The sequence below is a fragment of the Pimephales promelas genome, chromosome 15 (assembly GCF_988280905.1).
Source record: "Pimephales promelas chromosome 15, fPimPro1.hap1.1, whole genome shotgun sequence".
Lineage (NCBI taxonomy): Eukaryota > Metazoa > Chordata > Actinopteri > Cypriniformes > Leuciscidae > Pimephales > Pimephales promelas.
This window is the reverse complement of record NC_142783.1, coordinates 434,996-457,203: the sequence shown is the minus strand read 5'-3', so window position 1 is coordinate 457,203 and position 22,208 is coordinate 434,996. Positions and strand designations below refer to the sequence as shown.

Genomic DNA, 22,208 nt, shown 5'->3' with positions numbered 1-22,208 from the left:
AGCATATCTGGACACCTGAGAGATGGGGAGATGGGGAACTGCATAGGAGGGCAGTATTAATGCATTTAAATACTCTAGGATTCATAGTGACCCAGAAGAAGAGCACATTATCCCCAACCCAGTCCATGTTATTTCTGGGTTTAGACCTGGATTCGGGAACTTACTCTTGGTTTAGACTCTAGACTCGGGCAACCCTGTAACAGCAAAGAGGGGAAAGTCTATGGAACTGTGTGGGGCAAAACAGTTTCTCCAACTGTGTCTGAGGTTGCAAGGTCTCGTGGCTTCGGTCCTCACAGTGGTGGCTTTGGGCATGTGAGATATACTGTTCAGGAGAGATTTCCAGAGATGGACCGCAAGAGGCGTTTGAACCAAACGTGGATGTGAGATGTTGAGCCTGGGTTCTCCCAAGGTTTTTTCTCCATTGTGTCACCTGATTGAGTTTTAGGACACCTTTAGGTCACCTGATTGAGTTTTAGGACACCTTTAGGTCACCTGATTGAGTTTTGGGACACCTTTAGGTCACCTGACGGAGTTTAGGACACCTTTAGGTCACCTGACGGAGTTTAGGACACCTTTAGGTCACCTGATGGAGTTTAGGACACCTTTAGGTCACCTGATGGAGTTTAGGACACCTTTAGGTCACCTGATGAAGTTTAGGACACCTTTAGGTCACCTGATGAAGTTTAGGAAACCTTTAGGTCTCCTGATGGAGTTTAGGACACCTTTAGGTCACCTGATGGAGTTTAGGACACCTTTAGGTCACCTGACGGAGTTTAGGACACCTTTAGGTCACCTGATGGAGTTTAAGGACACCTTTAGGTCACCTGATGGAGTTTAGGACACCTTTAGGTCACCTGATTGAGTTTTGGGACACCTTTAGGTCACCTGACGGAGTTTAGGACACCTTTAGGTCACCTGACGGAGTTTAGGACACCTTTAGGTCACCTGATGGAGTTTAGGACACCTTTAGGTCACCTGATGGAGTTTAGGACACCTTTAGGTCACCTGATGAAGTTTAGGACACCTTTAGGTCACCTGATGAAGTTTAGGAAACCTTTAGGTCTCCTGATGGAGTTTAGGACACCTTTAGGTCACCTGATGGAGTTTAGGACACCTTTAGGTCTCCTGATGGAGTTTAGGACACCTTTAGGTCTCCCGATGGGGTTTAGGACACCTTTAGGTCACCTGATGGAGTTTAGGACACCTTTAGGTCACCTGATGGAGTTTAGGACACCTTTAGGTCACCTGATGAAGTTTAGGAAACCTTTAGGTCTCCTGATGAAGTTTAGGACACCTTTAGGTCACCTGATGGAGTTTTAGGACACCTTTAGGTCTCCCGATGGAGTTTAGGACACCTTTAGGTCACCCGATGGAGTTTTAGGACACCTTTAGGTCACCTGACGGAGTTTAGGACACCTTTAGGTCACCTGACGGAGTTTAGGACACCTTTAGGTCACCTGATGGAGTTTAAGGACACCTTTAGGTCACCTGACGGAGTTTAGGACACCTTTAGGTCACCTGATGGAGTTTAGGACACCTTTAGGTCACCTGATGAAGTTTAGGAAACCTTTAGGTCTCCTGATGGAGTTTTAGGACACCTTTAGGTCACCTGATGGAGTTTAGGACACCTTTAGGTCACCTGATGGAGTTTTAGGACACCTTTAGGTCTCCTGATGGAGTTTAGGACACCTTTAGGTCTCCCGATGGGGTTTAGGACACCTTTAGGTCACCTGATGGAGTTTAGGACACCTTTAGGTCTCCTGATGGAGTTTAAGGACACCTTTAGGTCATCTGCTGGAGTTTTTCGGCTCCTTGCCACTGTTGCCTTTGGCTTGCTCAGTTGGGAACATTCTAATTAATTAACCAATCAGTAAAACCCTTGATCAGCTCTATCAAACGTGGATGTTTTTCCACTAAGAAACAAACATTGTTATTATGTTTTGATACTGTGAAGCTGCTTTGAAGCAATCTATATTGTGAAAAGCACTATATAAATCTACTTGACTTGACATGTCTCACTCATCTCCCTCAGAGAACCAAGGTTATCACCATAACCGGACGTTTTCAACTACCTCTGGAAGTGGTCGAAAGTGGACGTATTAGTATTAGTGGACGTAATACAAAACATATAAGACCCTGTTCACTCCTGTATTTAGTGTCGCCCACTTGTGATCCGATCGACCGAAACGCTTCTTACTCAGGTGTTAACAGGGCCAGAGACTGAAAACACCTAGAACACAATAATAACCACACAAAAGCTCCGTCATGTAGTGTAGTTGTGTAATCCGTGGCCCTTTCCCGATCCTGCCTCACTTCACCTCCTGTCCTGAATAATGCCAAAACAGATCTGTAACATCTTAGTCTCCACAGCTGCAGCACCCTAGGGATCCCAGTGATGTCATCAGGCAGATGTTGCTGACGTGTGCGTCTCTTTCAGTGGAGCGGGTGGCGGTGCTGTGCCGGTTCCTGGACATCGGCTCGGTGACGAAGAGCCACCTGCTGAAGTACTCTCTGGCGCACGCCTTCTGCTGCTTCCTGGCCAGTGTGGAGGACGTCAACCCGGCCGTGGCCACCCGAGCCCGGCTGCTGCTGGACACCATCAAGCGGCCCGCGCTGCAGGTGAGCGAGACGCCTCGCCTCGAGTCCTGATGTGACCTCACAGAGCCAGACGCGTGTTTGTGTGTGTGTCTCCCCACCAGGGCCTGTGTCTGTGCCTGGACTTCCAGTTCGACACCGTGGTGCGGGACCGGCCCGTGATCCTCAGCAAACTGCTGCTGCTGCACTCGCTGAAGCCGGAGATCCCCGCGCTGAGCTGGGAGTTCTTCGTCAACCGCTTCGAGACGCTGTCGCTGGAGGCGCAGCTGCACCTGGACTGCAACAAGGAGTTCCCTTTCCCTACAAGTGAGTGTGTGGAGACGTGTCAAACATCTGTAGCGTGTGTATCGATCACACAGACTCATGTGTTGATTCACTGTGTCAGCCATCACTGCGGTGAGGACGAACGTGGCCAACCTGAGCGACGCCGCCATGTGGAAGATCCGGCGCGCCCGCTTCGCCCGCAACCGGCAGAAGAGCGTCCGCTCGCTGCGGGACAGCGTCAAGGGTCCGAGCGAGTCCAAGCGGGCTTTCTCACTCCCGGAGACGCTGTGCAACAAACTGCGTGAGTTCATGAATCTGACCTGACAGAGGAGAACGGTGGAATCAGTGTTGTGCTCAAGCACCTGTCTGTGAATTGACCATAGAAGTCCTGTTTCTCTTCTTTCAGCTCTGAGACTCGTCAGGCAGGAGCAGTCGGCACCCATACTGGGAAACATGCTGGAGAAGGTGCTGACAGGTAGAGCATGTCTTCTAATCACTAATTCCTTAGTTTTATTCAAATGTATCTCAAGTGCCCTCAATTATCACCATTTCTGCACGGAATTTATATAACTATGATACAATTTAATTATTTCAGTTCTACCTTGTTTAAAAGGCAGGCAAGTGACACTAAAATATGTATTGTGAATTTTAAATTCATTTATGTACAATGAGAAAAATCAAGGAGATAATATATTTCCCTGTGGGACTCCTGTGTTTAACAGTCTGCAGATGACCGTTACTGTACTGTATATTAATGATCATCTCCGTAACAGTACTGTATATTAATGATCATCTCCGTAACCGAATTGTATATTAATGATCACACTCCGTAACCGTACTGTATATTAATGATCATCTCTGTTAACGTACTGTATATTAATGATCATCTCCGTAACCGTACTGTATATTAATGATCATCTCCGTAACCGTACTGTATATTAATGATCATCTCCGTAACCGTACTGTATATTAATGATCATCTCCGTAACCGTACTGTATATTAATGATCACGCTCCGTTACTGTACTGTATATTAATGATCATCTCCATAACCGTACTGTATATTAATGATCATCTCCGTAACCGTACTGTATATTAATGATCATCTCTGTTAACGTACTGTATATTAATGATCATCTCCGTAACCGTACTGTATATTAATGATCACGCTCCGTTACTGTACTGTATATTAATGATCATCTCCGTAACCGTACTGTATATTAATGATCATCTCCGTAACCGTACTGTATATTAATGATCACGCTCCGTTACTGTACTGTATATTAATGATCATCTCCGTAACCGTACTGTATATTAATGATCATCTCCGTAACCGTACTGTATATTAATGATCATCTCTGTTAACGTACTGTATATTAATGATCATCTCCGTAACCGTACTGTATATTAACGATCACACTCCGTAACCGTACTGTATATTAATGATCACACTCCGTAACCGTACTGTATATTAATGATCACACTCCGTAACCGTACTGTATATTAATGATCATCTCCGTAACCGTACTGTATATTAATGATCACACTCCGTAACCGTACTGTATATTAATGATCATCTCCGTTAACGTACTGTATATTAATGATCATCTCCGTAACCGTACTGTATATTAACGATCACACTCCGTAACCGTACTGTATATTAATGATCACACTCCGTAACCGTACTGTATATTAATGATCATCTCCGTTAACGTACTGTATATTAATGATCACACTCCGTAACCGTACTGTATATTAATGATCATCTCCGTAACCGTACTGTATATTAATGATCATCTCCGTTACTGTACTGTATATTAATGATCATCTCCGTAACCGTACTGTACATTAAGTGCCTCTTGTTGCCCAGCAGGGGAGAGCTCTCCTCTAGAGGAAGACTCCATCATTAAGGATCTGCTGCCGGAGGACGCCGGGATCGACCATCAGACCGTCCACCAGCTCATCATGGTGCTCATGAAGTTCATGGCCAAAGACAAAAGCAGTGCCGAGGCGGACATCGGCAGCGCCAAAGCCTTCAACACCGTGAAGCGGCACCTGTACGTGCTGCTGGGATTCGATCAGCAGATGGGCTGCTTCATGATCACTCCGCAGAAGATGCGCTCCTCCACCTGCTTCAACGGCTTCATCGCAGGCATCTCTCAGGTGAGTTCAGCCGTGTGCGCGCTCGTCTCCCAGCGGCCGGCGTCAGACTGATGTGTCGTCTCCCCAGGTGATGGACTACAACATCGGCTTGGGGAAGCAGCTGCTGCCGCTGGTGGTGCAGGTGCTGAAGTACTGCACGTGTCCTCAGCTGAGGCCCAACTTCCAGGAGCCGCCGCGCTGCTCGCTGTGGGCCCTCAAGCCTCACATTCGCCAGATGTGGCTCAAGGCCCTGCTCGTCATCCTCTACAAGGTATCCATCCTGGGCACACAGTGTTCAAATGCAAGCAAAAATGGGCGTTGGTGAGAAGCGGTGTCCCTAGCCAATTATGAATGCTACTGTGAACGATGCTCTGAACTGCTGACCTGACACATTGGATCTGTGCATTCTCTCTTAAAGTGACAGCAGCATAACATCTCTGCTGCTATCGGTGTTTAATGTTAATCAAACAACAAAAGACAGGAAAAAATCACTTACTCCTCTTGACTGAATAACTGGGATGAATAAGGATGAATTAATAAGGATGTTTAATTTACAGTGAAGACTATGCAGTGTTATTTTACATTGCTTTATTACATTTCTATGCCTGAAAACTAGTCAGATCTACTTGCCTGTTTTTGCAATGTCCAATTGCAACGTTTTTATTTCATGGTCTGTAAAATATATGAATGGCTGGCACATATTCTGGCTAACCTGTGACCTAAAAACACACATGAAATAAATTATGAAAAAGGATTTTACTGTGTTGCACCCTCATATTTATAGCAGCGGATTCACATTTTTCTTCATAAAAATTAACAAACACAAAAAAATAACAGAAAACCAACCAATCAAAATTCCACATGTATCTTTATAATCCGAATGGGACCTTTCAGAATAAATAAATGGACCGACCACTATTATTTTATGAACTTTATTTATGGATTGTATGATTTAAGGAGAGACACATTGATCTTTTGATAGTGTGTGATGACAGGCTGCCGAGCAGGTCAAAGCTGTGAACACACGAGCCCAGTCTGTACAACACTGACGACACATCACGTTCACAGTTATATGGATTACAAGTAATGGAAGAGAGATGAATCACTGAATAGTATATTTTTCAGTGGATTAAGTTTTGTGAATGGTTAGAGGTGATAAATTCTAGTTAATGACGCTCCTGCACACACACACACTTAACATGACATGAAATCAACTCAATAATGTGATGCATTAGTTATGGTCACATCCAGGATCGATTTCCTCATGACGAGGTCTAGAAACCTCCTGGAAACAGTAACCCGAATGCCATCTCACAACTGTTGTTTGATTTCTCTTCAACCTAAATATAAGTGCAATATGAGTGATCTCTCCCGTTAAAAGAACATGCATTTTATTCACCTAAAAGCATTAATGCCGGCATAGTGTTCTGTGTTTCCATCTGTGTTTTTGCTCAGTCGAGGTGTAAGTCCTCATGAACCAGTCTGGCTGTGTTTCAGTATCCGTACCGAGATATGGACATGAGTAAAGATGTGGTGCTCCATCTGATCCACATCACCATCAACACGCTGAACGCTCAGTACCACAGCTGCAGATCGCACGTGTCCGCAGGCCCGCTGTACAGCGACAACTCCAACATCAGCCGCTACAGCGAGAAGGAGAAAGGTAGGAGATCTCCCGCTCAGGTCTGACCCTAACCCGACACGAGAAGGAGAAAGGTAGGAGATCTGCTGCATTAATGCCTGTGTGTCCCGTGCAGAGGAGGACAGTGTGTTCGACGAGTCCGACATCCACGACACGCCGACGGGAGCCGGCAGTAAGGAGTCGCAGACCTTCTTCGCTCGGCTCAAGCGGATCGGCGGCAGCAAGTCTGTCAAGTATCAGCCAGTGGAGCTCAGCGCTCAAAGGAGTGAGTCAAAAACGAGTATGCGTATTAAAATATGTAAATATGACTAGAAAAATAACTATTGCTAGTTTGGAAACAGTTAGGATTAGCATGTGTATATTGGATCCGTTTGCTCTTAAAGGGACAGCAGCCTAATAATAAACCTGCGGCTGTCTGTCATTAATGATAACCAAAGAAAAAGAGAAAATCATTCAGTGCTCTTGACTAAATAACTTATGTAACTTTAATAAGGATTAATCTACACTATAAAGACTACAGTGTTTTTTTTATGTACATTTGATAACTTTTCTTATTTCTAGTGCTTAAAGGTTTTCAGGTTTATTTCATTCGTGTCTTTGTTTTATTGTAGTTTGCTGTGTTTTTGTTTGTTATTAGTTTCTTTGTCTTATTTTATCACTGACTGTTTACATGTCTTCATTGAGTTTGAGTTTTATTTACCCTAAATGTCACCCTGGTCTAAAGTCAAGGGTTCAATATTTTGTTTGTATTTAAAGAGCGTGTTAGTAATGGACAGTTATATAGAGAGGATAGGCAGTCTATTTCAGTTCCTCAAAATGTCACGCTCCGGCTGTAAATGTCACGCTCCCTCGTTCATGCTTCTCTTGTGTATTCATCGTGATATATTGCATTGCCGTATACCAGCTTATCTCTAGCCTGGACAGATGTGTTGGTCATCATCTGGTCCTCTTCTCCAGGTGAGATCGAGCTGGCGGAGTACAAGGAGGGCGGTGCGCTGCAGGACACGCTGCTGTACTCGGGGCGAGAGGACGGCAGCAGCCGGAAGAAGAGACTGCAGGCCATGCACAAGCAGAAGTCTCTGGACATCGGCAACACCGACTCCATCCTCTTCAACCTGGACGAGCACCGGCGCAAGTCCTGCATCGACCGCTGTGACCTGCAGGGTCCTCCGGTCCTCCAGCCCTCCTCGTCCTCCTCCATCGGCCGGCAGCAGCACCGGGCGCAGCACCACGGGAAGGACTCCTCCAACGGCCACTCCGTCATCGACCGCAGCGGCTCCAGCGTCAGGCCCATCATCCCCGAGGTGCGTCTCAGCTGCATGGAGACCTTTGAAGACAAACCCGCCGGCCTGGACTCGCCGCTGGACAAGGACGACCCGGATCTCATCGACCTCTCCTCAGACTGCACCTCCATCCCTGAGAAGCGCTCCATCCTCTCGCTCTCCGACAGCGACTCGCTGATATTCGAGCCGCTGCCGCCTCTGCGTATCGTGGAGAGCGACGAGGACCTGTTTGAGGCGCTGAAGCTCCCCGGCGGCGTGCTGAGCAGAGCCGAGGACCCGTCGGCCGGTCGGCCTCCTCCGGTGGTGCAGGTCAGCGTGGAGGACTGCAGCGGGGACCAGCGGAGCGCGGCGACCCTGAAGCTGCCCGACTCCACGGCGCAGCAGGAGAGCGCCATGACCCTGAAGCAGAAGAGGGACCTCTTCAGGAAGACCTCGCACATGCCAAACGCTTCCCTGGAGGATTCCAGCAGGAAGGATAGCAGTGGGACGAGTCCCAGCCCCTCGAGCCAGTCGGTCCTGCACCACATCCCCATGGAGTCTCTAGAACGGGCGGGAGACGAGGACACCGAGGAGACCGATGAGAGAGACAGCGAGCCCAAACCCGACGATGAGGGTGACGAAGCCGAGTTCAAGATTCAGATCGTCCCACGCCAGCGCAAAGAGAGGAAGATCGCCGTCAGCGCCATCCAGAGGGAATATCTGGACATCACCTTCAACACTCTGGACAAGACGAGTGAGACGACTGCAGAGTCAGGTCAGCTCGCGTTGCACAGTGTATATGATATGTTTCACGCTACAGCTTTGTTGATTTGTGTTTGTACCAGGGGTGTACTGGTACAATTGGTGTAATTTGCAGGTGGAACGGCTGTTTCAAGCACAGAAAGACATCAATAAAACAGTTTGAGAATAATATCTTGTGTAAATACATTTACCTCAGGCAAGTCACTCACTGCCCACAGCATGTTATATTAGCTTATATGTTCATTATATTTACCAAAAAACTAAAATTAGTCCTTGAAAAATCCTTGAAAGTCCTGCAATTTCTTTTTACAGTGTCTGTGCCAAACCGTCATGTGTGTGTCCCGTTACACCCCTAGTTTCCATTTGATAATAAGTCAGTGAGACTAACCATCCTGGCACTAATCTAGTTCGCATAATGCACAGTGCACATTCAGACTTCTGGTTACGGTCCTGTCGGAGAACGTGTTAATGTTACAGGGTTCTGCTGTTGTTCAGAACTGGTTGCACACAGAGTTCAGAGACTGAAGGTTTTGATATTCACACAGATGAGAAATCCCTGACGAACCTGGAGAAGCCCAGAGAATCAGCCTCTGCTCCAGCTCTGGAGGCGGCCGTCCCCGAAACCAGCCACCGCTCCTCAGTGTCCAGTAGGTCCCTTCCACACCAACTCAACTCCACTAAAGCGGGGCTCATATGAACACTGGCCCACTGCTTCTGTTTCACGAGGCTTCATTTGTGCTGTGAGAGATTTGATCATATCCGGATGTGGGCGTAGTCAAGTCTTTATTTCTACAGCGCTTTATACAATACAGAATGATTCAAAGCATCTTCACAGTAATAAACAGGAAGATAACAGAATCTGTTATGCAAATTTCATTAAATATGAGACCAATTCTGCTGTAAAGCAGCTCTACTGAAGACCATAGTGTCACTCTTCAGTTCATTTCAGTTCATATTGATAGTATTTCTGAATGTGGTGTCTGTCGTGCATGAGTATCTCCTGAAGTGTGTGTCCTGCTGCAGCTCAGTATCGCCAGGTGAAGCGAGGCTCTCTGGGTGCCGTGACCATGAGTCAGCTGATGAAGCGGCAGCTCGAGCATCAGTCCAGCGCGCCGCAGAACATCAGCACCTGGGACACGGGTCGGTCTTCTTTAGCGCCACTAATCATGGCCAGTCCTGTGTGCTGGAATCTGTGCCCCAACTCTACACCTCACTCTTGCAGGTCCTACCAAGACGAGTCTGCTGTCGGCTCCGAGCACTGCCAGCATGTTTGTTCCAGCGCCAGAAGACTTTGGCGACGAGCAGCCCACGAACATGGCTGACAGGTGGGAGAGCGAGCGTCAGGGTTAGGTGTGGCGCATGCGGTGTTCCTCATCTGTGTGTGTCTGCTCAGGTGCCGGGACTGCGGGGCGGTTCTGGAGGAGTACGACGAGGAGACCCTGGCTCTGGCCGTGGTGGTGCTGTCCATGTTCATCCACCTGAGTCCCGATCTGGCCGCTCCGCTGCTGCTGGAGATCATGCAGTCTGTGGGCAGGTACGCCCGCACCACAGCCGCTGACCACACACACGTTGACTACAATCTCTATGGATCTCTTTCAGTTTCTGCTTTAATTCTGCAGGTTGGCCTCAAGCTCCAATTTCACAGGTCAGGCTGAAAGGTGAGTTACTCTTTTACAGCTGTACGTCTGAGCCTTATTCTCCTGTCTGTGTTTGCTTGTGTCGCTGGAGAACAATGGAAGTCGGCTCCTGTCTGAGAGCTGATTTCTCTTTTTGTTTTTGTGAATTATTACTACTAATTATTACGTGTAAAAGGATGACTTTTGTACTGACTGTTGTGTTGATGTGTATTCGTGAGATGAGAGTCTATAATATCTGTAATGTTGTTGTTTTTTCAATATTAAAGTCCCCGTGAAATCAAAATTGAACCTATTTACTTTGTTAGCGCATATTACTAGTCTTGTGGTGAAAAATTAATCCGTGCAAGTAAAAATATATTTAAAAAATGTTTTACCTTGGTAATCTTTAATCAAAATCTGAAAAGTTACTTCCGGTCTGGAACGGTTTCTTTTTCTGATGACGTAGGTTTCACAACTTGGGTGGGGAAACGCTTAACCACTCCCCTCAAACCGTTAGTTTGCTATGAGCGAGAGATGGAGAGGAGGAGCCCTAGAGTAAAACCCTGCCCTCTGTTCAATATTCCGTTTCACTTGGAAATACGTCACAGCACTGGAGAAAAATCGTTTGCAACTTCCGGTTCACGGGGACTTTAAAGATTTTAAATAAAAAAAGGAATGTAAAACAACTTAGGTATTCCTGAAAGGTTTAGTATAATTACATTGAATAATTTGCAGTTTTTGACAATCATTTTCTCAATATTTAAATTTCTTCAAAAGTCTTACTTTTGCCTTACTATGCTGGGTGCAAAATCCATGCATGAAGGGGAAACCGACAAAACTTGTATATCTCCTATCCTTTTAAGGGAGGTGATAGCCAGGAGAAACAACGTCTTGAGAGTCAGAAACTTGACTGGAACCTCCTCAATAGGCTCAAAAGGAGCCAGGGATAGGCCTTGGAGCACCTTGGCCAGATCCCACGGCTGTACCCTAGTGCGTACTGCAGGCCTCAGCCCCACAGCCAGATCCCACGGCCGTACCCTAGTGTGTACTGCAGGCCTCAGCCCCACGGCCAGATTCTATACTGTGCCCAAGAGCGTACTGCAGGCGTCAGCCCCACAGCCAGATCCCATACCGTACCCTATTGCGCACTGCAGGCCTCAGCCCCACGGCCAGATCCCACGGCCGTACCCTAGTGCGTACTGCAGGCCTCAGCCCCACCGCCGTACCCTAGTACGTACTGCAGGCCTCAGCCCCACAGCCGTACCCTAGTGTGTACTGCAGGCCTCAGCCCCTCAGCCAGATCCCACGGCCGTATACTAGTGCGTACTGCAGGCCTCAGCCCCACAGCCAAATCCCACGGCCGTACCCTAGTGCGTACTGCAGGCCTCAGCCCCACAGCCAAATCCCACGGCCGTACCCTAGTACGTACTGCAGGCCTCAGCCCCATGGCCAGATTCCATACTGTGCCCAAGAGCGTACTGCAGGCCTCAGCCCCACAGCCAAATCCCACGGCCGTACCCTAGTGCGTACTGCAGGCCTCAGCCCCACGGCCAGATTCTATACTGTGCCCAAGAGCGTACTGCAGGCGTCAGCACCACGGCCAGAACCCACAGCCGTACCCTTGTGCGTACTGCAGGCCACAGCCCCACGGCCAGATCCCACGGCCATACCCTAGTGCGTACTGCAGACCTCAGCCCCACGGCCAGATCCCATACCGTACCCTAGTGTGTACTGCAGACCTCAGCCCCACGGCCAGATCCCACAGCCGTACCCATGTGCGTACTGCAGGCCTCAGCCCCACGGCCAGATCCCACGGCCGTACCCTAGTGCGTACTGCAGGCCTCAGCCCCACGGCCAGATCCCACAGCCGTACCCTAGTGCGTACTGCAGGCCTCAGCCCCACGGCCAGATCCCACAGCCGTACCCTAGTGCGTACTGCAGGCCTCAGCCCCACGGCCAGATCCCACGGCCGTACCCTAGTGCGTACTGCAGGCCTCAGCCCCACGGCCAGATCCCACAGCCGTACCCTAGTGCGTACTGCAGGCCTCAGCCCCACAGCCGTACCCTAGTACGTACTGCAGTCCTCAGCCCCACAGCCGTACCCTAGTGCGTACTGCAGGCCTCAGCCCCACGGCCGTACCCTAGTACGTACTGCAGTCCTCAGCCCCACGGCCGTACCCTAGTACGTACTGCAGGCCTCAGCCCCACGGCCGTACCCTAGTACGTACTGCAGTCCTCAGCCCCACAGCCGTACCCTAGTACGTACTGCAGTCCTCAGCCCCACGGCCGTACCCTAGTGCGTACTGCAGGCTTCACCCCCATGGCCAGATTCCATACCGTACCCTAGTGCGTACTGCAGGCCTCAGCCCCAAGGGATGCACACACAGCCTGTAACTTTGTTTACTGACTTGACCTGAGTATTGAGAAATGTGTCCTAGAGATTGTAAAAATCTGTAAATGAAGAGCAATTTGTTGGCTGAAAGAGGCAGCTCCAACGATCCAGCATGTGTGTGTGTGTGTGTGGGTCCAGCATGCTGATTCCCGGGAACGTCGCTGGTGTGGCCAAGCAGTTCCTGCGTTGCGTCCTCCATCAGCTCGCGCCCAACGGCATCCTTCCACAGCTCTTCCAGAGCAACATTAAAGGTCTGAGACTCAGTTCACACACACACACACACACACACACAGAGACTCAAGCTCACTGGCACAGCTCTCTATGGTTTCAGACGGAAGCTTCCTGCGGACACTGGCCATGGCTCTTGTGGATTTCAATGAGCTGAGCTCTGTGGCCGCGCTGAGCCAGCTACTGGAGGTGGGTCTCTCTCTCACACACACACACACACACACACACACACTTCCTTATGAAGACTCTCTGCTTTACATTAATTGTATGTGCATGAGCTGTGAATGGCTGTATTGGGGTTGTACGGTAACTGCAGTAAAGCTGCTGGTGTCGTCCTAGGGTCTGAACAATAAGAAGTCTCTGCCAGCAGGCGGTGCTATCCTGCACTGTCTGGACAACATCGCCACCTTCATGGAGACTCTTCCCATGGACTCGCCCAGCAACCTGTGGACCACCATCTGCAACCAGTTCCAGACCTTCCTGGCCAAACTGCCTGCTGTGCTGCCGCTTAAGGTGTCTCTCTCTTCAGTCTCTCTCTCTCTCTGCGCTTCATTCTGTGGTGTATATGATCAAATTCTCACTATGCTCACTCTCCTCTCCTATAGTGTCCGCTGGACTCAAGCCTGAGGATAATCATCTGTTTGCTGAAGATTCCCGTCACTAATGCAGCAAGAGTAAGCTTGTACATTTCTGTGGCTCTGTGTTGTTTAAGGAACCGCAAGTGTGTGTTAAATCTCATTGCTTCTCCCGTGTCTCCTGCAGAGTCTGCTGGATCCCTTCTCCAAACTGCTGAGTTTTGTTCTCCAGTATGGTGTGTTCAGTCTCTCGTATCTCGTAGAGATCTGTGGTTTATGCTACAAAAACTTCAGCAAGGTGAACAAGCCTTTATTGCACCAGAGAGAATCTGTCGTCCGCTGGCATGATTTATTTCCTCTGATAACAGAGATTACTGTAAATTATAATTTGGGCTGATTACATGCATTTTCTGTAAAGCTGGTTTGAAACTATTTGTACTGTGAAAAACGCTATACAAATAAATTTTATTTGAATTGATTTGTTTTTGAAAATGACAACATGACATTTTCCCTGTTTGATGCAGGAAAGAGACAAGTTCTACATGTCGCGTATCGTGGTTCTAGAGCTGCTGCAGGCTCTAAAGTTCAAGTCCTCGATTCCTGATACGAACCTGCTGCTGCTGGTGCAGGTACAGCTACTGTCCGTCACACAGCCTCGTTCACTGCAGAGTCACTGTAACACAGCCTCGTTCACTGCAGAGTCACTGTAACACAGCCTCGTTCACTGCAGAGTCACTGTAACACAGCCTCGTTCACTGCAGTGTCACTGTAACACAGCTTTGTTCACTGCAGTCACTGTAAAACAGCCTCGTTCACTGCAGTCACTGTAACACAGCCTCGTTCACTGCAGAGCCACTGTAACACAGCCTCGTTCACTGCAGAGTCACTGTAACACAGCCTTGTTCACTGCAGTCACTGTAACACAGCCTCGTTCACTGCAGAGTCACTGTAACACAGCCTCGTTCACTGCAGTGTCACTGTAACACAGCCTCGTTCACTGCAGAGTCACTGTAACACAGCCTCGTTCACTGCAGAGTCACTGTAAAACAGCCTCGTTCACTGCAGAGTCACTGTAACACAGCCTCGTTCACTGCAGAGTCACTGTAAAACAGCCTCGTTCACTGCAGAGTCACTTTAACACAGCCTCGTTCACTGCAGTCACTGTAACACAGCCTCGTTCACTGCAGAGTCACTGTAAAACAGCCTCGTTCACTGCAGAGTCACTTTAACACAGCCTCGTTCACTGCAGTCACTGTAACACAGCCTCGTTCACTGCAGAGTCACTGTAACACAGCCTCGTTCACTGCAGTCACTGTAAAACAGCCTCGTTCACTGCAGAGTCACTTTAACACAGCTTTGTTCACTCCAGTCACTGTAACACAGCCTCGTTCACTGCAGAGTCACTGTAACACAGCCTCGTTCACTGCAGAGTCACTTTAACACAGCTTTGTTCACTCCAGTCACTGTAACACAGCCTCGTTCACTGCAGTCACTGTAACACAGCCTCGTTCACTGCAGAGTCACTGTAACACAGCCTCGTTCACTGCAGAGTCACTGTAACACAGCCTCGTTCACTGCAGAGTCACTTTAACACAGCTTTGTTCACTCCAGTCACTGTAACACAGCCTCGTTCACTGCAGTGTCACTGTAACACAGCCTCGTTCACTTCAGTCACCACCCCACAGCCTCATTCACTAAAGTTCAAAGTTCAGCGATTAGGAAACAAACTCAATTTCAGAGCTATAAGCAGCTCTACAGAAGACGAGTCATTATTCTGATCAATTCCATCTCACAGTAGAGCAAAAACCATGAAGATATTTGGGCGCATATCTAGTTTTCAGTTGCTAGCACTAATATGATAGCTGTACATAAAATGTCTAAAACAGTTTTTTTACAGATGAGTGTTTGGTTTGGTGTCACGTGCTGGTGTGTGAACATCTGTAAACAGCTCATTGTGTGAGAGAGAGAGGAGTGAGTAATGTCCACTGCTGTCCTCAGTTTGTGTGTTCAGACATCGGGACGAGGCTGGCTGAGTCCACCATCATCCAGAAGCACATGATCACCGCTCTGCCTGGGGTGAGCCTCGCCTCTCTCACATCTGCTGCTGTCTGTCTGTGTGTGTGTGTGTGTGTTAGTGACGGGTGTCTGTCCCGCAGTGTACGACCGCGGCCATGGAGTGTTTGAGGCAGTATCTGAGCGAGCTGCTGGACTTCATCGCAGACATGCACACGCTGACTAAACTGAAGGTACTTCTCTACACAAGCACTCAAACATTCACTGTCGTAATGGACTGAACCATGATGTAACTCATAAAGCATCTTGACATTGTGAATGTGTGTGATGTGCATATGCAGCTTCAGTGAGAAGTGAATTCAGTTCAAACTGAGAGTTATGCCTCCGCTTTCTCTTTCTCACAGGCATCGTGTACAAATGTAAGATGTTCATCCCTAAATCCAGAAAAGTTTTGTAAAATTCACTAAAATCAAGACTCTGTGAATCTGACATGGAATTGAACTGACAGAAGAACAATGAAATTCATGTTTGCAGTTTCAGTTTGTATTTTGATTAGTTCCTCTTTTCCTTTGTTCTTTTCCCGCCACTCCTTTATTTCTATGGTTACTATCACTATGAGTTCATTTGTCCCAGCTGTGTATGATTAATGATCTCGTTTCTGTTTGCTATTTAAGATGCACCGCTTCAGTCTTTATCCAGTCTCTGTTGCGTTTATGTGTCTTCCCTGCCTGTCAGCTTGGTCCAGAATACTATTATACTAGTTTGAGTCTTCAGTCTGTTCCTGAGGAATCCACAGTGTGACACCAACGTGTATATTGTAAATAAACAAATTTAGATTTGAATAGCTACGTTACACTCCAAAAAAAGTTGACAAAGGCTAAATACAAGTGAAAAGCTTATAGACTTTACAGCTCACAGAGTAAACCTTTATGTAGTTTTGTGTTTGCTGATGGGAAACGTTTGGACTGGGTGCAAACGAACAGCCGCTTCTCAGTTCTGCAGAACATAAGTTCTCAGACAGATTGGAAGTTGATGTTGCGTGGATGGAGTTGAGAAAAGACAGATGTGTCTTTCCTCTGGAAACCTGCTAGTGAGAAGTCTCAGATCTCCTGGTATAAAAGTGTGTGCCACTGCCTGATTTAAAATGCTGAAAAGTGATGTGTGTGTGTGTGTCTCAGAGCCACATGAAGGCCTGCTGTCAGCCGCTGCACGAGGACACGTTTGGTGGGAATCTGAAGGTCGGTCTGGCTCAGATTACAGCGATGGAGATCAGCAAAGGAAACCACAGAGACAACAAAGCAGTGACTCGCTACTTGCCCTGGCTTTACCACCCACCCTCTGCTATGCAGCAGGGGTAAATCTGTGTGTGTGTGTGTGTGTGTGAGAGAGAGAGAGAGAGAGTGACTGAGTGAGTGAGTGTTCCCAATGTAAAGTGATTAACTGCATTACCCATCCAGCTCCGCAACCAGGAAGTAACTCGACAGTGAAACGCTCCAATTTCAAACATTTGCTGGATTATAGCCTCGGATACTATCGAGCCGACAATGTTAAACGTCAGGCCGCAAACAAGGTTTATCAGCGTGACCAAAGTAACAGTTATCAAGCATACAAACCGCGCCCATATACAGCGGTAGAACAGCGGTAGCGCGAACAGACAAACAAACGTAAAGCGGATAGAAACAGCAGCTTACTGGTGGCACGTCTATCCTGACGAGACAACATCCCAAAACCAGTCCTCGCTCCCGCTTCTAGTCCGTACTCATTCAGTACTGGATTCTAGCACACCCTTTAGGGATTCTTCAATCAGGGAAGTGAACCTCCCACCTATTAACCTGCATTACATTGCTGATGAACACCTGTGACGCAGTGAACGCCACAGTGAGTGAGTGAGTGAGTGAGTTTGTGAGTAAGTGAGTGAGTGTGAGTGAGTGAGTGTGTGTTTGCATCAGCTTCTCTTTACTCTGTTCTTCTGCTTCCTCAGACCCAAAGAGTTCATCGAGTGTGTTTCGCACATCCGTCAGCTGTCCTGGCTGCTGCTGGGCTCTCTTACCCACAGTGCTTTGCAGCAGGGCTCCTCGTGCTGTATGCCCATCCCTCTAGACGCCGGCTCTCATATCGCGGACCACCTGATCGTCATCCTGATCGGGTTCCCGGAGCAATCTAAGGTATGAAGCGGATCACTGAGATGCGGGATCTGCAGGTCTGAGTCTGAAGCTCTCCTGTGTGTGTGTGTGTGTGTGTGTGTTCAGACTTCAGTGCTGCACATGTGTTCGCTGTTCCACGCCTTCATGTTCGCCCAGCTGTGGACCATCTACTGTGAGCAGGCGGCCGTCCCGTCCAGCCAGAACCAGAACCAGAACGAGTTCTGCTCGGGGGCCATCCTGACGGGCCTGGAGTTCTGGAGCCGCGTGACTCCCAGCATCCTCCAGCTCATGGCACACAACAGAGTGGTACGATTCTCTCTCTCTCTCTCTCTCTCTCTCACACACACACCGTCTGTACAATGGAATTGATACGACATTACATATAAAATTACTCCTATTTGTAATTAATTGTAGACTGCATGCTAATGAGCAAAGACAATCAGTCATGACCAGGGTTTGAAATCAACTCACGCCAAATGTGGGTATAATCAACAGTGGCGGGAAGCGATGTCAAATCACGAGCCAGTTTAGCGTGTTATTATATTTACTCACTTTGCTGGGGAAGTTCGTGTAAGAAAAATCTGCACAGATTCAGCGCAAATACTCGTGAGACATCATGATATATTAAATACAGCGTATCGCACAGAATCTGCTCATATCTGGCGTTCTTGAACACGTCACTATAGCGCCTCGCTCGTTCATTTGCATTGAAGCAATAGTGAAGTAGAAAAAGCATTTGGTGAACAGAAAAGGCATTTTTATTTTCCAACATCGCACATTATTTGATGTTCTTTGTCTGTCTGATTTGTGCAGATAAAACACATGTTTGGTGATGAGGATGAAAGAGGAAGATGCTGGATGACAGGATTTTGTTTGTATGTATATATATATATATATGAAGAGTTCAGATGCAAAAGCCTCTAAATGCCATTTGAAATTTTCTCCTTTAATGATGATTTTTATCAAACTTGTATATTTAAGTTCAGTAATTTCACTTAAATGGCAATGATAATTACCTATTAATTGTTATTTAAGTGAAATTACTGAACTTAAATATACAAGCTTGATAAAAATCATCATTAAAGACGAAAATTTCAAATGGTATTTAGAGGCTTTTGCATCTGAACTCTTCATATATATGCTGTGACGTAGTTAATCTAGTTCATTTCTGTTTTTCTTTTTTTGGCTAGTTGAAGTTCTGAATGTCCGGCAACTTAAAAATGTAGTAGCCAAACTGGCCAGTGAGTGAAAAAGTTAATTTCAAACCCTGACCATGACGTATCGTAACTCACAGAAGTGTGACGCGCCAGGTGTTGGTGTGTGTTTCAGATGGTAGAGATGGTGTGTTTGCATGTCATCAGTCTAATGGAGGCCTTGCAGGAGTGCAACTCAACCATCTTTGTCAAAGTAAGAGGGATTTATTACCACACATGCTCAAACTGATTGGGTCATGCTTAAAACCGTATTTGCACTTCTACATTATGCAGTCTGAGGTGCTTATAATATTTAACGTCTTCTTCGTTCTGTTTAGCTGATTCCCATGTGGCTGCCAATGATCCAGTCCAATTTAAATGTAAGTGTTCATCATATTGATTATCAATTCAGGCAGTGATTCTTGCTTTCTTTCTAGAGTAAACTTCAGAATCTCCCTGTCAGGGTGTCTCCCACTGAACCGAGCCGAGAGCCTTACGACAGTAAAGTCTGGTTCGTTACGACAACAAACATCTTGTATTACTACTCGGACAGTACACTTTTCAATTAATTTAATATAATTGAGTATATTCAGGTTTATAACGGGTCTGATTCTCAACTAATTGATGAACAGGAATTGTAGTTTGTAAACTCCTGCCTCAAGGTCAGCTGCCTACATAATAATCTCCTGACACACAATCGAGTGATCATCCCTGCGTGACATAAACAATAAATCTATTAGGCAGTCTATTGGCGGAAATGTTTTCTTCAAATCAAAAGGATGCATGATTAATGACAGTCCCTGAACGTTGAGTGTGATGTGAGTGCAGGCCGTAGACTGTACAAAAGATGGACGAAGCCCCTTCATGCTCTTCCATTGGTGAAAAGTGGAGCAGACAAAGTCCTAATATAGCTCTGACATCTGGCCCTGATTTGGGGCAGTAGTGAACGTGAGGTGGAGCCGCGATATCAAGGTCCCGCCCACACACTCCCACAGAAACCGTTAGTACAGTTCATGCAATACAACTCATTATGTGGGTGTGAAATAAACATTTATGGACATGTAGAAATTAAAACTGAAGCTCCAATCTCCTCCCGAAAATCCTTAAAAAAGACTGTTGGTGCCTCAGTGACTTCGTTTAGAGAAGCTGTCAATCATGATGTCACACTTACATTTTTTTGCATCAAATAACTATTTTCGATCGAGACTCTGGGTTTATGAGCTATACTAGAACCAGCCACCGGGGGCGATCGAGACTCTGGGTTTATGAGCTATACTGGGACCAGCCACTGGGGGGTGAACGAAACTCTGGGTTTATGAGCTATACTGGGACCAGCCACCAGGGGGCTATCAAGATTCTGGGTTTATGAGCTATACTAGAACCAGCCACCAGGGGGCTATCGAGATTCTGGGTTTATGAGCTATACTGGGACCAGCCACGGGGGCGATCGAGACTCTGGGTTTATGAGCTATACTGGGACCAGCCACTGGGGGGTGAACGAGACTCTGGGTTTATGAGCTATACTGGGACCAGCCACCAGGGGGCTATCGAGATTCTGGGTTTATGAGCTATACTAGAACCAGCCACCGGGGGCGATCGAGACTCTGGAGTTATGAGCTATACTGGGACCAGCTACCGGGGGCGATCGAATTTACATTTAGTCATTTAGCAGACGCTTTTATCCAAAGTCATCGTGAAGAGGCAACAACACAAGAAGTGCTCAAAATACAAAGTTCAAACATTGCTCAGAGTAGTATAAACCAGGCAAGTAAGGATTTTTTTATTTTATTTTTTATATAAATATATTAAGTGCTCACAAGTGCTATGAGTTATACTGGCACCAGCCACCAGGGGCGATTGAGACTCTGGGTTTATGAGTTATACTGGGACCAGCCACTGGGGGGCGATTGAGGCTTTGGGCTTATGAGTTATACTGGGACCAGCCACTAAGGGGGCGATCGAGACTCAGGGTTTATGAGCTATACTGGGACCAGCCACTGGGGGGCGATCGAGACTTTGGGCTTATGAGCTATACTGGGACCAGCCACTAAGGGGGCGATCGAGACTCAGGGTTTATGAGCTATACTGGGACCAGCCACTGGGGGGCGATCGAGACTTTGGGCTTATGAGCTATACTGGGACCAGCCACCAGGGGGCAATCGAGACTCAGGGTTTATGAGCTATACTGGGACCAGCCAACAGGCGGCGATTGAGACTCAGGGTTTTAGAGCTATACTGGGACCTGCTACTGGAGGGCGATTGAGACTCTTTGGCTTCACTACTTAGGACTTGTGCGACACACTTGGTGTGACAATCGCCCCAGGGCTCTAGTGTGAGCACACCCTGAAGGTGATGATACACAGGGCAATTTTTTATCTGGATATTTTAATTTAGGTCAGGTCAGTCATGGGCCTGTGTCTCTCTTGGTTGCCCATTAACAGCAACATTGCTCAAAAGTTGGCCTGTGTCTCATCATCTTTAGACACTAACCTCTCCGTGTGTCTACAGCATCTGTCTGCGGGTCTCCAGCTGCGTCTGCAAGCCATTCAGAACCGGGTGAACCACCAATGTCTCCAGAACCCCGGACCCGGATCCTTTCCTCTCGCTCTGCGCAAGTGGCTTCAGTGCACGCAGTTTAAAATGGCCCAGGTGGAGATCCAGTCGTCGGAGGCGGCGTCCCAGTTTTACCCCATGTGACCTGTTATGTGTTTCATCATGAGCTTCAGCTCATCGTTCACGGAGCGCAGTGGTCTTCCGGGTGTGTGTGACTGCATACTGCTCTTCATCATGTGTGTGTGACTGCATACTGCTCTTTGTCAGATGCATTACAGAATTCATGTATAGAGAAGAATGTTAGTCTGTGACAAGCAGGAAGAGTTTTTCGCATTTTCAATAGTAGACATATTTCAAACCAAAATAAACAATTCAAGAGTTTTTTTAAAACATTAACTGGAATTTAGTCCTTGTGTTAAAAGTATAACACTATTCTTTTACTTGATCAAATGTTTCAAAAAGTTTGTGATGAGAAAATAAATCTGAAGCATTCAAAACTGGCTAAACCAATTTAAAGTACCTGTAAAGGCAATTCCACAAAAAAGTTCTAAACACATTATAAATGTTACATATGTATTGCTAAAACATATTACAAAGACTGTGAACTGTGAAGTACTGAAATGTGGAGTTAGACCGTTAAACAGTTTTTCACCATTGTAATTTTACGGATTGTTTGGGCGGGGCTAAAACAGGGCTCGATGACGCACTGGAGCCCATGAGCTCATGGACACGCCCCTATTTGATGACGCACAGAGTTTGTCTGATATCTCCCTTAACACACAATAACACTCCCCGAGCACATTCGCATTCACCGCTCAATCGTGAGTG

General features: G+C 47.2%; 1 protein-coding gene across 2 annotated transcripts in view; it reads left to right on the top strand.

Moving 5' to 3' along the window:
- The window catches only part of unc79 (unc-79 homolog, NALCN channel complex subunit), a 63,816-nt gene extending 42,044 nt beyond the window's left edge, over positions 1–21,772 (top strand). The window contains exons 24-51 of one of the 2 annotated variants that reach the window (XM_089119995.1): positions 2,438–2,619; positions 2,700–2,901; positions 2,981–3,160; positions 3,266–3,334; positions 4,732–5,021; positions 5,089–5,271; positions 6,498–6,663; positions 6,758–6,907; positions 7,600–8,679; positions 9,212–9,313; positions 9,690–9,806; positions 9,889–9,991; positions 10,060–10,200; positions 10,286–10,324; positions 12,813–12,925; positions 13,006–13,091; positions 13,242–13,415; positions 13,508–13,576; positions 13,665–13,775; positions 14,002–14,106; positions 15,476–15,553; positions 15,634–15,723; positions 16,669–16,844; positions 17,472–17,655; positions 17,740–17,940; positions 18,964–19,041; positions 19,166–19,207; positions 21,336–21,772. In XM_089119995.1, the coding sequence (XP_088976121.1) occupies positions 2,438–2,619; positions 2,700–2,901; positions 2,981–3,160; positions 3,266–3,334; positions 4,732–5,021; positions 5,089–5,271; positions 6,498–6,663; positions 6,758–6,907; positions 7,600–8,679; positions 9,212–9,313; positions 9,690–9,806; positions 9,889–9,991; positions 10,060–10,200; positions 10,286–10,324; positions 12,813–12,925; positions 13,006–13,091; positions 13,242–13,415; positions 13,508–13,576; positions 13,665–13,775; positions 14,002–14,106; positions 15,476–15,553; positions 15,634–15,723; positions 16,669–16,844; positions 17,472–17,655; positions 17,740–17,940; positions 18,964–19,041; positions 19,166–19,207; positions 21,336–21,524 (4,700 nt within the window). In that variant the 3' untranslated portion in view covers positions 21,525–21,772. Of the gene's footprint in view, positions 1–2,437; positions 2,620–2,699; positions 2,902–2,980; positions 3,161–3,265; positions 3,335–4,728; positions 5,022–5,088; positions 5,272–6,497; positions 6,664–6,757; positions 6,908–7,599; positions 8,680–9,211; positions 9,314–9,689; positions 9,807–9,888; positions 9,992–10,059; positions 10,201–10,285; positions 10,325–12,812; positions 12,926–13,005; positions 13,092–13,241; positions 13,416–13,507; positions 13,577–13,664; positions 13,776–14,001; positions 14,107–15,475; positions 15,554–15,633; positions 15,724–16,668; positions 16,845–17,471; positions 17,656–17,739; positions 17,941–18,963; positions 19,042–19,165; positions 19,208–21,335 lie in introns of both variants that reach the window. The other variant, XM_089119994.1, reaches the window with a different exon arrangement.
- Positions 21,773–22,208: the final 436 nt, after the last annotated feature.